We start from the raw sequence: 15,540 nt of genomic DNA, 5'->3' as shown, positions 1-15,540 counted from the left end.
CTATATTGTCCCCAAAAATGCTTTTGTTTCCTTGGGCCTCTAGGTCTCAAACCTGAAACTGGAACTCCTCAAGGAAGTCTCTACTGGCGTACCATGGGGTTTGTTGCACCTTTCTCTGTACCTGTGTCCTCGATAACCGTGGCTGTGTCATTGTTATTTCCTTTGGCGGGGTCTCAGAATAAATGGCAACTTTAATTTAAGTACTCCCAAAAGTGACTTCATTAGAGATTATAGCATAAGCAAAGAAAAGAGTTGAGTCACAAGTGTGGCAAACATTGAGAAATCTCCTCATTGCACACCTCCCTGCAGGTGGTATTACAGCTTGCCAACCTATATAAATCTGAACAGATTCACACACTGAAAGAAAAACGTTACCCTCAAAGTGTTTTTGCACTCTTGATTGGGTTTAGATTTACATGCACCCCGTCCGACCTGTAACAAATGTAGTAGTGTTTAATGTTACAAATGTGGCTTTACACATTAGTTATACGTCATCCATTGCTATTCTCTACAAACTGCATTTCTTTTCAACTACACAATTTAAGACAGCCAGCCCCCCTCTGACCCCCAGTGGGAACTACCAGAAGACTAGTTTAGCGGTTTCGGGCTCCTGCCCAGTTTCTTGTCACTCGATCCTCAGCAGGCTTCACAAAGGCTTCCCGCCAAAGACAAAACTCGAACCAGGACCTTCCCAACTCTGAATGGTAGAAGGACCAAGAAGAGACGAGCACATAAGAAATGGCGATAAACGACAGAAGCCACCAGTGTGTGTCAATGGTGAACCTTCTCTGCATAACTGCAGCAGTGGAGACAGCCTGCAAGTAAACGTTCTCCAGAAATCGCTAGAACATGCCCACTGCCACCAGCCAGAAGTGTATGCTTCTCACTGTAACAGAAAGGTTAAGGTTACAGGAGCAGAAGGAAAGGGGATACACAGTAACCCCTCAGCACTCCACATAGGGTGGTGTGTGCTGATCTCTCAAAAAGAAAAGCTAAGAAGGATAAAAAGTATACTTTTTATAGCTCTTAGAAAGCCCAAAGGTCTCCCAGCAACCCTGCACAGAGGGTGCTATGTGATATATTTTATATATATCATGCCCATACAGTGTTTCAGGGCGCGGCAAGGGAGGGGTGCAAGGGAGTACAAAACAATGATCTCACTTGGCCCAGTGACCATTGAGAAAGTGCAAATTCAGCAGAGAGCGAAGGGGGAGAGTGCAAGGGGCAGGGGAGGAGTGGATAGTGCGGAACACGTGATCAAAACGGGTAGTGCGGCCAGCAAATGGCAAGTGCAAGAATAAGGCGCAGTCAACGGGTGTCTAATAAGTGCAAGAAGGGGACTGTAGAGTTGCAGATACAGACCCAAGTGCAAGGGTTGCCAGGAGGCAGTGCAGGTGTGTGGCAGGGTGGGCAGGGGCCTGAGCCCAAAAACAAAGGGTAGCCAGGTGCCCAATGCCGAAACGGACAGATCAGCAGGGGAGAGGAAGGGAGAAGGCAGAAGCAAAGAGGAAGGTCTTGTGGTGTTCCCGGAACCGAAGATAAGTTTCAGAGAGGAAGGGACACTCTTTCAGAAGGAGGCACCAGCCGAAGGAGATCTACCCCCAACTCGTTGCTTGGAGAAGTGACTGACCCTGAAGGAGTTGGAGGAGCTATAAACTCTAGTAGGAAGGTATTTCCGAACGGAGAGTTGAAGGTATTGAAGACCCAGGCCCCAGAAGGCCTTGTGGACAATGGAAAGGGTCTTGAACTTAATCCTTTCAGCCACAGGGAGCCAATCAAGAGATTTCAGGGCTGGAGAGATACGATCCTTGGGCTTGAGGCCAAGGACAAGTCTTGCAGTCCTGTTCTGGATGAGTTGCAGAGGTCGTAGTGTAGTAGCAGGTAGATTAAGAAAGAGGCTGTTACAGTAGTTCAGCCAAGAGGGAACCAGAGCTCTGGAGACAGTGAGCTTCTGGGGGAAGGAGAGGAAAGGAAGAATACCTCTGAGGAGGTGCAGCTGGTAGTTTGACTCCTTAGAGACTTCGGAGATGTGTGGAGAAAAGGAAAGCGTGGAGTCGAAGATGTTCCTGGGGTTCTTAGCCTCACAGGTGGCAGCAGGGAGAGGGCCAAGTGAGGCTGGCCAGAGAGTGACAGGAAAGGAGGGTGCGGGTGTGCCAAGGATCTCTCTTCCTGGCATTAAGGCAGAGGTCATTGCTGGCACGCCAGTCCTCGATTGCAGACATACAGTCAGAGATGAGAGGGGGCGAAGAGGTGGAAGAGGGGAGAATGAAAACGATGCGCATAGCTCTGAAAATTGGAGCAGAATGCAGCCAGCAATGCGGTGGGCGAGGGGTGCCAGGTATTGGTTGAAAAGCTAGGGAGAGAGGTTAGGTCACTGGGGAACACCACAAGTGGAGAGTGAGATAGAGGAAAGGAAGGACCCAAGTTGCTGCAAAAGTAAATTGCAGATGCCTTTTAAAAAGTATGGAGGAAAGCATAACTCCATAAAAAAAATATAAACTCAATTAACAGGGGTCCCATGTTCGGAGCAAAATAACTAATGAGGGGGGGAACAAGAAAAAGTTCCAGAAGTCCATGGAAAAATGCTAGGGGGAGGGTGTCTCACAAGTAGAGGGAATTAAAATCTCTCTAACTGGGATTGATCCAGCCCCTTAGAGGAGGAGTAGAAAGGGAAATTCTCTACACAGAGAGAAGTAGAGGTGTTGTGGAAAGGCGGGTGTAGGAACGAAACCGCCTGACCATGCTAGGTGATAGAAAGGACTCAAAATTTTTTTTTTTTTTTTTCTTTGTCATAGCTGGAAAACCAACTTTTCAAATGTTTTATATACACTGTTATACATACATTATTCCTCATCTTAGAAGAAAAAAAAAGAAGAAGAATTAAAACAATATTTACAACCCATCAAAGTCAGGACAAATGTGAAACACATAAAAAAAAAAAAGAAGAAAAAGTTAAATAACACATTTTTGAGCACTATGACTAAACAAAACGCCACAAAGTAATTAAATTGTCAACAGATAAGATCCTCCATGTTCTCATTTGGGTCAACATTCACCGTTCACTTTAAATTAGTGTGAGCAGTGTTTTGAGGTTGAATTCGGATCGGGGAAGATTAGATTTAGAAATTGCACAATTGCAAGCTGTATAGTCAATCTTGGATTAGAAAACAAACAATTCCATATTTGCGCAGAACTGGTGCCATTTTGTACCAACAATTTATCCCCGAAGCATTTCACTCTAATATCATTTAAAATTGGGCATTCAATTATAAGATGTTGTAGTGATTCACATTGTCCATCAACTTTGCAGTAACGGCAATAATTCTGCTCCTTTGATATTAACTTTCTTCTGAACAAGATCTCGTTTGTATCATATTGGTTAAATCTAAATTTTAAATATTTCCGTCTGCATGCATGCGACGGAAATTTAAGCAAATATTCTGCTATTACCCCATACCTTTTGTGGCCAAAAGCCTCAGGATTGAAGTCTTTGAGATTGTTACAAAGTTCCAGGTTTGAGATCCAATCTGCCTGATGAATTTTATTTTTAGCATGATCAGGGTTATTCAACAGAAGCTCTATTGACACAGAAGCATCAGCAGCTGCATTCAATGTATGATTTTTCCACAACCTTGACATACCCGTTTTAGCAGTTAATAGGTTTTGAGCTAATGCATTTATAAAGGTCGGTTTCCCTAGGCCATCTAGCATTTTCCGTAGAAGGGCACACTGCTTCCATACTACATGGGCATATAGGGAAACCAAACCTAGTTCAAATCTCAGCATCGCAAGTGGAGTTCCTGGGGAAAGTGATAGAACCTTTTTCCAAAACCTAGCTTCTATGCTATCCCAGAATTTGCGATTTTGTGGTACCAAGGCCTCAACGCCATAGAGCAAAATTGGGATTACTTTGGTCTTATAGAATAGCACTATATGTTTAACTGTAAACTTCCCATACTTTCTTAACATAATTTTGGATTGAGATATCAGGGAGCTTAGTTTCACCCGAATTTCAGATGTCAGAGTACTCAAGGTTTTCTTATGTTCAATATAAACTCCAAGATATTTATATCTAGGAACTAGGTTTAGTATGCAGTTTTGCAACGACCTTTCCAAGTGATATTTTTTAGTGAACTTATTGTGGCAAACCAAAATTTGAGATTTGGTCGTATTGATCACAAGGTTATTTGATATTGCATATGACCCTAATTGAATGAACATGTTCTGTAAACCTATGGGAGTGCGGGACAGTAGTACCAAATCATCTGCGTATAATAAATAAGCAACCTTTTGCGATCCTATACGAGGCCCATCTGCTACGCAGTTCATTATAGTACAGGGCCCAGATCGAAAATAAAGAAGTTAAATATAAAAATGAAGCCAGAGCACAACCCTGCTTCACTCCTCTATATGTGTGAATGTGTTTTCATTAAAGAGTTCGATATTCCATCCGGGCCCACTGCACATGAATTGCTTGAGGTCATAATTAGATGTTTTATTTCCTTGTGATCAATGTGTAGCCAAAACCTCAGTGCCTCACGTGTCTTTAATATCGAAATCGCATTTGGCGGTAAAGCATATACAGATTGGAGGTAATCGACCCATTGATGTGCCTCGACTATCGATGTCTGGAGATCTAATTGTTGGGCATTATTGGTTTGATTAATTATCGCCCACATTTTTGTGATGTTTTTATTCGCTAGAGTCGACAGCATAATTGCTCCGTCTTTTTGATAGAGACTGGCTTTATAACTTTTAACCCAGTTATTATAATGTAGGCGAACTTTTTTAATAAGGGGCAGTCTAATGGACAGAGGAAGTTTTGCCAAACTTCGTACTTCTGCACGATAAATTCTCTTCTGAGTAAATACGTTGGTATCAAAGACATGGATATGCCTTTCTTTTTTGGTATTCGCAGTGTTTTGTTGACTATACGATTGCATTGCATTACTATATGTGAGGCCTATATCTGAAGCTTGCCAGTTGGATGAGGCATTGGAATCATATAAAATTTGATTAAAATGCCACAAGGCATTCTCCGACCATTATAGGCGGTTTTTACCGCTATTTACCACAAGGCAACCACCTTCCAATGACCTGTGTTTCACATCAATAGCATTTACCATGGTTTGCCAAGTGGCACACAACATATTATGATCACTTGTTACAGATGGAGACACACAAAAGGAGCACATTGATGACCATAAAGCACCATTCACATAGACGAAGTCAATTATTGATTTAGAGTTTCCTCTTTTTCATGTTGGTGCAGGTGGAATGTCTTCTTTAAAGGACTCAAAATAACAGAAGTAGAGCCCAGATTGAACCCAGCGAGGTGCCTGGTGGGTCAAAGGTGAGCGGATGGAGAAGATTCTTCATGAAGGCACACTAGAACCTTAAGTCCCAAACTAAGGCTCCGCATAAGAGTAAATTGTTGACAGACTACACGAAGAATGCAGTACAGGAACCACCTAGGAGGAAGCGAGCAGGGGGGCTCCAAAAGCACATGGCTTCCTGTGAGCCATGGGTTAGTGGCTGTGGAAGTCTACGTTTGGAGTGAAGTATTGAAAGACTGGACGACGCCACTTCATCTGGATTATTTGAGCTATTTGCAAGAACTTAATCAGACTGACCATTGCTTTGGCCAAACCCCTTTGGAGTAAGAGAGGACTTCGTTTTGTTGAGAGACGGGGCCCGTCTTTCACCTCACACCTTGACATTTAGTTGCCCTAAAATCTTGACACTTGGTGACCCAATGCATCATCCCAACAATTGGCAACCCAATCATTCAGCCTGACACTAACTTGGCATTCTTATGCTCTCATGAGACCATCTTTACTTTAATATTGTACATGAAAGGGTAATTTAAAATCTTGAAATGTTGAGCTCGTATCCGAGAACCCCTATCTGGAAACCATATAGTACACCAACACGCACACCAGTCTGCTCACCATACCTCTGGCTATAAATTGTGCGAGATGAGTATGTATGGAGCAGCTCCTGCCTCATGCAAGTGCTGGGGGCAGAAGGAGTCGGGAAGAGCTGATGATGCACTTTCGTACCAGACATATATAATTTTTGGCTTGTTGTGGATTTTTATTTTTGTAAAATGTTTCTAAATCAAGACTGTGCTGAAATAAATGGCGGAATACAAAAACACATACTGGAGTGTTTTCATGAAGTTTGGGGCTGAAATTTTGCCTCGCATTCGGCCGAATAGTTGACCTAGTCTGTATTTTGGCCAAATCCTAAATATACTTTTTTGTATACACCTAATTCTACTACTTAACTATCCTTGAAAATGCCAACAGATCCAAGCTACAATAATACTGCATTACAATTACCTTATACTACTCATTGGTCTTTTTTCCCTCTCTATTCCTACATACATCACTCTGGCCCACTGGGGACATGGCCCAAATCATTTAAAATGACTAAATAAATGGTGATTGTCTGTCTTGTCTTTGCAGAGCCGCTTTGGACAGAGCTGCTGTCCTCCTCAGCATCAAAAGAGAAATAATCCGACTGGACAACGTTTGGGGAGTGGGCGGTGGACAGCGGCCTGTGAAGCATCTCATCAAAGAGGTAGGGGTTCTAACAGTGTAGCACAGAGGATAGGCCATATCCCGTCATACATGTAACCAAATTCAGGGGGATGATCACAAATTGGGGACCGCATTAATGGCAATGGATTCATAAACGAATGAACAGTGATATGAAAAGCACTTGCGGTTCCGCTCCCTTTTGCTGCTCTGGGAATGCTGTAACTGGTATACCTCGAAGGAGCAACTGTAGCGGTGCACCCTAGAGGTCGGGAGTGATGTGTGTTAACAGTTGGTCTAGTACCTTTTTCTTGATAATTTTATTTATATTTATTTATTTATATTTATTTCATTGGATATTTGTGAGGCGCCTATACAACAAATGGTGTTTGAAGGCACCACAAAAGAGGGGGGCGCGAACAAGGGAGAAAGATACAATACCGGTCCTACTAGGCCTTGTGATGTTCGGATCTTGCAAGTGCAGAACAAGAGGTGTGCGGGAAGGGACAGAACAGGTCTGTGCAATAAGCAAAGTGCTAGGGTGGGAAGAGAAAAATGTGGAGAGGAGAGGTGCAAGAGGAGGTTCTGGAACTTAAAGCGATTTGGCTCAAGCCTGAGAGGGGCAGGGAGACCATACCAGAGGGAGGTTCATGTGGAGGAGAGATCTACCCCCCACTATCTGCTTAGAGAAGCATCTGATCTGTAGAGAGTTGGCGCTAGCAGACCAAAGGGCTTTAGCAGGGAGGTATTTAGGGAGAGAGTGTGGAGGAGAAACTGGACGCAGTCTTCCTAGTCACCGCTCCCTCACTCCCACCCTATTGGAATGACGGACAAGGAGCCACAATTGGAACCCAATGCACACGTTTATGCGACATGTCGATGATATAAAAGGCGATATGCACTCAGGCAGACATTCAGAAAATACCCTCACAATGAAACAGGATGTCCCTTGCTGAGTTGCCGGAATGCAGCCATGAATAAAATGGCGCGTGACATTGATGTTTGCTAAACAAAGTCTAATGACCACAAAGGAATGCCCCAAAGAAGATATATGAACATAAAGCAGAATGACGCGACACCCAGGTCAATAACTGTTAATACGCTGTAACACAAGGTAGAAAGAACATATAGAAGCTAGCTTATAAGGAGTATATATATTCAACGTTTAGGATGACCATTAGAAGAAGATGGACAACGGTTTGTGTCATTCAACCCAACTACCTCCAAATGCGAGCCTAGGATCTTAACGTGGAAAGATGATGAAGATGTTTTCCCTTGCAAAATACTATTTCGAGAGATGGAGGGAAAAGTTCAGAGGAAGTCTACGAGCAGGCCATGCGCAAGAACATATTTCCCTAAGATTAGGAGGAACAAGAACATTTATGGATGCCAAATATTGGACGATTAAAAGGGCATGTAGTTGATATGGGATGGTGATCAACTGCACGCAGCATAATTGAATCAAACGGTGTTGAATACACTGTCGAAATGGACACATCGTGGTCTTGTAACACAGGATGAAGTGCTCACAAACCAGAGCTATCCATCAAGCCCGAAGCTAAGATAATGGTGTACCTACACCCCCTTGTAGATTGGCAAGGCCAGTCTTCAAACAGAAGACGCTGGCATAAGGCCTACCGATGAGCGAGACCGAGAGTATAGTAATTGTGAAAACAAGGGGAAAGCTGACGTATCTCCAAGCACTCGAGTTTTGTTTCTATGTATGTGGTGCTAGCAAGTCGCAAGTCCAAGGTTGAAGTTGGGTTGCCAACTAATTAGAATAGTCCGCCATTCACTTTTTCATACAATGTTGCAAAGTATTATTCCGCTGCCACAGTCTCTGCCACGATGAATGTTTTATACCACGTGTATAGAAGTCGCTCAGGGTGTGTTTTGCAGATAGCCGATGTGGCAAGGTTCCTGTAAAACAGGGTGTTTATTTTTTTGTGAATGTTATGGATCACAGATCTGTCTTTCTTTAGGCCTTGAATCACTTGCTGTGGACTTCCTCAGCCCATTATCATCTTGTGTTGGTTGAGCTACTTCCTCGATAAATTCACTCCCGACTCATTGAATGGCAACAGCCTCTTTCTAAATCTGCCTGCCTCTACTCTCCGCCCTCTAATTTCATCCCCACTTGGTCAGTATTGCTTTTGTAGTCATCCCTAGCTCCCACCCCCTCATCTCCGTCATACTGGAACAGCAGGAGAAGAGCCCTATGTGGGACACCAGGTATCGCCCCAATACCACATCAAGTGTACGAGAGACAATACACGCTCCAACAACCATGTCAAATGTACCCTCTCACTGAGTGTGGAAGGATGTTGGCACACACACCATTGGACATCATAGAGCTATAAGTGAAATCTGACGAGGGCAGAGTGACGTCAGAAGGAAAGATGCTGAGACGATGTGAAAATACTCAAAGAATAAGTATTTAACTGTGGTAACAGAAGAAACATATAATCGAATATGAAGAAGTAACTTGCTGACTAATAAGTGTATAAACGCAAGGTAGATGAGACCTGTAGAAGCTTGCTGCAGAAGAAAACATTACGTGACTGAGGTGGCCATGATGGAAAGTTAAGATGTCAGACTCCTGTTGAAATCGAGCTAACTCGGGGACAGACCAGGGCTGCAGAGTCAGGAGACGCTGGAAAAACAGCTTTGTGTGAGGAATAAAGAGGAGTCTATTGGCCTGGATTCGAGGAATTATTGAAAGGCATAAGGGGAGTCCTAAGGATAAGCCATGTACAGAACACCTATTTCTCTTCGATTAAGTAAAGAGGGAATCATCTGCAAGAGCCAAGTATTGGACAATGAAAGATGCGAAAAGCCTATACAAGGTGGAGTGAGCAAGTCTCTAGAGGCCGAGAGTAGTAATGGCATTCCAGCACAATTGAATCAAATGGCAGTAAATGGAAGGTCGAAAGATTCGTGGTCTTCTCACGCGTGATTCAGAAGTTGAAAACCAGGGCTATTCATTTAGCTCCAGACGAAGATAATGGTGTACCTACACTCCCTCAAGTCCCAGAACAGCGGACAGGCTGCAAGGTCAACCACAAAGGAGAAGCCTTGGCTTAGCCCTGACCGATGAGAGATGATGGACTAATTGGGAAAATGGGGAGTAGTCTGACGTTACTCTTAGCACCTGGGTTCCATTTTGCTTACGTGCTGCTAACAATCCGAAAATCCAAGGTTGGGAAAGTATGCCAACCAATCAGGGGGTTTATGTAGCAACATGCTATACAATATTACATAGGCCAATACGCTGCCATTCTGCTAAAATCTGTATAAAATGTATTTAGAGGTGGTTCAGGGAGTGCCCACCAGATGGGGGAGGAAGCATAGTTCAGGGGCTACATGTTTAACTTGGAAGCCAGACAACACTGCAACAGTTTCGGATCCTTATACCGCGCTTAGAAACCACTTGTTATTAAGCGCGTTATGAACAATTATAAGGGGCATCCAGTAATCTTGTTAATACTTGCATGATATATAGGTGTGTCTATGTTCCCTTAACCAATCCCTCCCTTCAATAGGTTTTACAGTTTGCCATGTAGGATGACGTCATAAATGATGCATGTCGAGTTATAAAAACCTTTTGTATAATCCAATTTGGGTGCGAGTGTGCACTACAGCTTGCTGGTCGCCAGATTGCACTACTTTATTTTATGCTGATAATAAAGTAGTACTTTGCCATATTCTTTGAGCTTGTCTGACTATTTGGGTCCAAGATCGTTATTGGCAATTCCATCTAGCACATGAGACTCTTCAAGGTGCTAGAGCACACTTTGACTCTTGTATATTGCTACTGTTTCAACTGAAGTGTTGGGGAGGCTCCATTCTGACATTGATAATGGTTATAGGTATATCTAGTTGTGCATTGTACTCTATAGTATCCATCTCTGGGCTTTATTGCATATGTTTTGTTTTTAACAGTTTTTATTAATTGGTTGGAAACATGGAAAACATTACAATATGTAAAGAAAGCAAATACAGGTAAAATTATTCAGCATGGATAATCTCGCTTTCCCCCTGTATCCCGCCTGTATTTCCCCTCCCTAAAGAATCAAACACTACTACGTACCCCCAGACCGCAGATAGATTCTTGCCAAGCTGGGTTTAAATGTTAAAGCTGGGTACTTCTGATCGTAGTCCAGTAAGGCTACATGTTCATAAATTGGTGCGGCCGCAACCTTTTCAGCCACCAGTATGTACTAAACGTTAGTCCACCATAAGGAGAGATCTGGCCCCTCTGGGGATTTCTAGCAGCAGCAATCGTGATGCATGCGGCTAACAATAAATGGGTAATTGGCTTCACCCACTCCCCAGATTTAGGATCTGTTTGTGCGCTTTGGGCCCCCAAAAGGAGAGTTTCTGGACACATCGGAAGTTTGGTGCCAGTGATGGATTCTATAACCGCAACAATGGCTTCCCAAAAAGAGTGCATAAGTGGGGAAGCCCACCATATGTGAAAATATGAACCTTGCGCCTCACACTTTCGCCAACAAGTGGGAGCCATTGGGGGCTGAAATTGGTGTAATTGTAATGGGGACTAATACCACTGGAACAAGAGTTTTCTTTAATGCACGTTCGTTATTGGTAACGCATCTAGAGGAAGAGTGATTTCTGGTCCAAATATCAGACACCATTGATCCTCCAGTGGGTGGCCTAAGTCTGTCTCACAGCAGTTCATGTAAGATGGGCAGCCGGCTAACATATCGTTCCTCATGAGGTCATAGAGTTTAGAGACCCCTCCGGGCCCTGGTCCCTCCAGGACAGTTAGTTCAATCTTACTCGAGGCTTGTCGCTTTTTGTCTTGTGTCTGGGTGTGTGATCCTGTGCCGAAGCTGAGCATATGAAAATCTGTCTGACTTCAAGAGTTAAAATGTCGGTTTACAGGAATCAAACGTACATTGTGGTTTCCCCCCCGCCCCCCACCAAATAGCTTGGCTAATGTTTGAAGACCACCCCACCTCCAATTTCTAGATGCTTCTGGATGCAAGCCAGGGGAGAAGGCAGGGTTGTGAACAATTGGTGAAAGTGGGCCCAACCCTCTAGGGATATTTTTGTGTTTCAAAGCCCCATCCCATGACTTCCCCAAAGCCCCATCCCATGATGTTTTCGTAACATGTTGGGAATGAAGAGCAGAAAACTGAGTGTTTTGTACTGTGGAAAGAGGGACATCCAAGTAAAGAGGTGTTTCTGGAACCACTAACCTCCAACCGGACGCCTCCCCTTCTCACCTTCGTAGGGATCCTGGACTTCTTACGCAGTAACACCTTTTTCAGAATTTACACCGAAAGGGACGAACAAAGGTAGAGAGGGCGAGGGAGTAAATTCATTTTTACTGCCGTAATGCAGCCCATCAAGGAAATTTCCAGATACCCCCATTTTTCCAAATCTGTTTCTAGCGTCTTAAAGAGGGCTGGGGGGCAGTTGGCTGTGAATAGATCTTTAGATGAGGCCGTAATCCTAACACTCAAGTATTCTGTGGATTTGGTATCCCATCTGATTGGACTGAAGGATTGAAAGAAACACGTGGAGACAGTCCCACCCCCCCAATGCCACCTATTTCCCATAGTTTATTTCAAATCTCGCTGCTTGACCAAAGGTCTGGAACTCCGGAAGAGCTGCTTGGAGGGCAAGGCCGAATATTGGCAATCGAGAGTAATGTGTCGTCACCATAAAGAGACGCCTTGTGTTGAGAGCCCTGAATCTTGATCCCTTGGATTACCAGATTACTACATATGCGTTGAGCCAGAGTTTCCATAATTAGGGCGAATAAGAGAAGGGGGAGAGGACATTCTTGTTTCCCATAAGTGAGGGGAATCTGGGACCTTTGTTACCGGTTTACCCAAAGTAAAGTGTTTGGGTAATATAGTTGGCCGAGATCATTCTTCGGAAACGGGCCAAAATGAAAAGCCGCCAAGGTTGATTGCATAAAGAACCAATCCACCTTATCAAATGCCTTTGAGGCCTCTAGTGCCAGGAGGGCTAACGTTCCTTAGCTCAAAGTGGTTGTGTATCAAATTCAGCGTCCGTCTAATATTATCCCCAGTTTTCCTCCCCAGAAAAAACCCTGTCTGATCAGCATCAATCAGTGTTGGAAGAAGTGGAGCCAAGCGATTAGCCAATACTTTCGAAAAAATATTTTCATCACTCTTTAACAGAGATTGGCCTATTGGAGGCACACTTCTTAGAATCTTTTCTGGGTTTCAGCAGCAGGACAGTGGTAGAGGTTTGCATAGAGGGAGTTATAGTACCCGTCTCTCTGAAAAAATTAAAAGGGCTGTTCGAGGGGACAACAATTAACTTCTAAAGTGTCTATAACATTTTGTTGAAAACCCATCGGGGCGCACCCCTTTAAGGATTTAATTACCATTTCCACCTCCTCTGGCTGAATTGGGGATTCTAAAGCTTCTATGTCCTCCTGGAAAAAGTGTGGCAGAGCGCGTCCCCTTCAATATCCCTCTTTTGGACCTGAGGTGCCATGGTTTCCATTAAATGGGCCTTTGCTAAGTGCAGTTTAGCCTGTTCCCCATATTGATCTCTAAGGCCTATAATGGCATTACGTGTCTTAGATTGCGCTAAGTTCCTTGCCAAAAAATGGTTGGCCTTATTGTTTTGGCATAGTAACCTTGTTTTCATCATTAAAAGGGAGTTTCTTCAGTGTACAGCGCCTCCAGTTTTGTTTCGGGCAATACGAAGGGCTAGGTGTAGTTTAGGGGACCAACCTTTCTTATATTTTCCCTCAATCTTCGAGACCTCTTGTTCTAATTGGGCTTGGGTTGTTTTTTTTCCGCTTATGATAGGCCACCGTATGGGCTATAAAGACTGCTAATTACTGCCTTCATGGCATCCCATGTCATAGCTGGGGACGTGAGCTCAGTAGGGTTCTCCCGAAACAAGTTTTGTATTGCTTTCGCTACCCCATCCTTCAGCGCCATGTCATTTAAAATGGGTTCATATAGTCGCCATTGAGGTCTGGAAGGGGGGGGGGTGCTGGCTGCTAAGTTTTAACCCGGAGTAGGACTGTGGCATGGTCAGTAAGAATACTGGGGGTAATGGAGACCTTATCGATAAGTGGCATAAGTTATGGGGTTACTGAGATTAAATCTATACATGAGGAGCGGTGAACATGGGAGAAAAACGTAAAGTTCTTCTGGATTGAACACTACTATACCCAGGGACTTGGAAAGAAAATGAAGGATGCGTAAGGCGATCTTGAAGTCTTTAGTTGAGGGGTCCTGCTTTTTATCATTGATGGGATCCGGGATGCTGTTAAGTCTCCCCCAATAACGATCTGGCCCTCCAGGAAGGGTAGGAGTGTCGCCTCAAGCTCTCAGAAAAATCAATCCTGTCCTTCATTAGGGGCATAAATCGAGATCCGAGAGTACAACTGCCCCAACAACATACCTTTTACTCCAATATATCGGCCTCCCGGGTCTCGTATGGTGTCCAGTTCCTCAAACTGGGTGTCTTTTGCCAAAGAATCGCGTCCTCCCCCCACCCCCCCTCTTTAGTTCCGCTGGTGGTCAGGAATTGCTTCGGGATGTTTCTACTCCGTAGGCGGATCTAGTCCCAAAGTCAGGAGGTGAGTCTCCTGCAAAAAGATCACTGACTCCCCTCCAAATCTTTCAACCAACGCAGGACCGACTTTCGTTTCACTGAGGAGTTCAAACCTTTGATATTGAGTGACACAAAACCCAAGATCTGGTGAGGTAACGACAAATCCCCTGTGCTGTCATCTTCCGTAGTGGGGGAGGTGGGGTTAGCTGGCATTCAGTCGCCATCCCGAGTTAGTGTATCCAGGGCCATGTTCTAACCGAGGTTTTAACTGAACAAACCAACAGAAACAAAATATAGAACCACAAAAAAAGAATGCAAAAATATAGGGCGGATCGCCCCAACGATCATGAAGTGACCGGTCACATGAGGTCGGGCATGGACCACATATTGCCCATTATTATTTCAGTGTTGCTTTCTGCTTGCTCGATGTTTGATGTTAGTTTGCCTCATTTGCCGTGAAACTCCAAATGGGCACAGCCATGATTCAGGACTGTGATGGGGAATTTTCCTGAGTTGCAACCCTTGGTGTCTCGACCAGATGGATCACTGCATCCACTTGTGTACCACTTCCACTACTCTTTGGCCCAATCTCTCTAGTTTGGTGGATATCTCAGACATGCAGCTGCGGAACTCTGATTTGATATCTAGCATGAAAGATTGAATGTCCTCTTTGGTGGGGAGCTGACCAGTGGGACGCTCCTGGGTCGGCAGCAGAGATTTCATCAGATCTGCCTTCTTCCCGTTGTCCAGAGGAAACAGCATTGTGGATATGTCTGCATTTTTGGGGATTTGGATTGCTTGGTCATGGGGCCTCATGGACCCCTGCCCTGCTAGTATCGAATCCGGTCAATATATCCTGCCCACCCTAATTTCTAGTCAGCCAAGTTGCCATGGAGATATCTAGGGTCCAGGTGATTGTGGGATCTAAAGTTCTCATGATGGAGGCTGAATGTGGATCCCCCTATGAGTGTGCTTCCAGCGATGAATATGCATTAGTCTGCCAGGCGCCCATGGAGCCTCCCCGGCGTGCAGGAAACGGGCCCAGTTATTGCTATGGAGAAGATTGTGGGGGGTGGAAGACCCCACTCCGTCCCCTCCTTTTCCAGCACATCAATTCCTCATGTTCCAAGCGGGATGAAGGATTCTTTAGTTATGGCCGCCTGTTGTAATGCACTAATAACGTTATGGTGATGATCCTCTTAGCGGGCGGCTGATTTCAAAGGGAGTGGGTGCTTATCCCAAAGAATCCGGCCATCCGGCCTTCAATCCTGAGGGATTCGCCAAGCTCTGGAGCACCCTGGAGGAGGAGCATGAGGCAGGACGAGGGACGAGCAGGCTCTTCGCTCACTGCAACCCAAGCTGTGATCATTGCGAACCGCTCCTTTAATTCACCTCCAGCTCGCCTGCAAGTAGTTGGGAAGGA

The 15,540-nt window shown here is 44.6% G+C and overlaps 1 protein-coding gene across 2 annotated transcripts in view; it reads left to right on the top strand.

Moving 5' to 3' along the window:
- LOC138516989 (programmed cell death protein 4-like) overlaps positions 1-15,540 on the top strand; it is a 141,515-nt gene that overhangs the window by 71,223 nt on the left and 54,752 nt on the right. For both annotated transcript variants that reach the window (XM_069632482.1, XM_069632483.1), the window contains exon 8: positions 6,471-6,585. In XM_069632482.1, coding sequence (XP_069488583.1) covers positions 6,471-6,585 — 115 coding nt within the window. The remainder of the gene's footprint in view (positions 1-6,470; positions 6,586-15,540) is intronic.

Source organism: Ambystoma mexicanum, chromosome 6q (genome assembly GCF_040938575.1).
Source record: "Ambystoma mexicanum isolate Mex_15411 chromosome 6q, UKY_AmexF1_1, whole genome shotgun sequence".
NCBI lineage: Eukaryota > Metazoa > Chordata > Amphibia > Caudata > Ambystomatidae > Ambystoma > Ambystoma mexicanum.
Note: the sequence above shows the minus strand (reverse complement) of the source record. Positions and strands in the feature narration are given on the sequence as shown.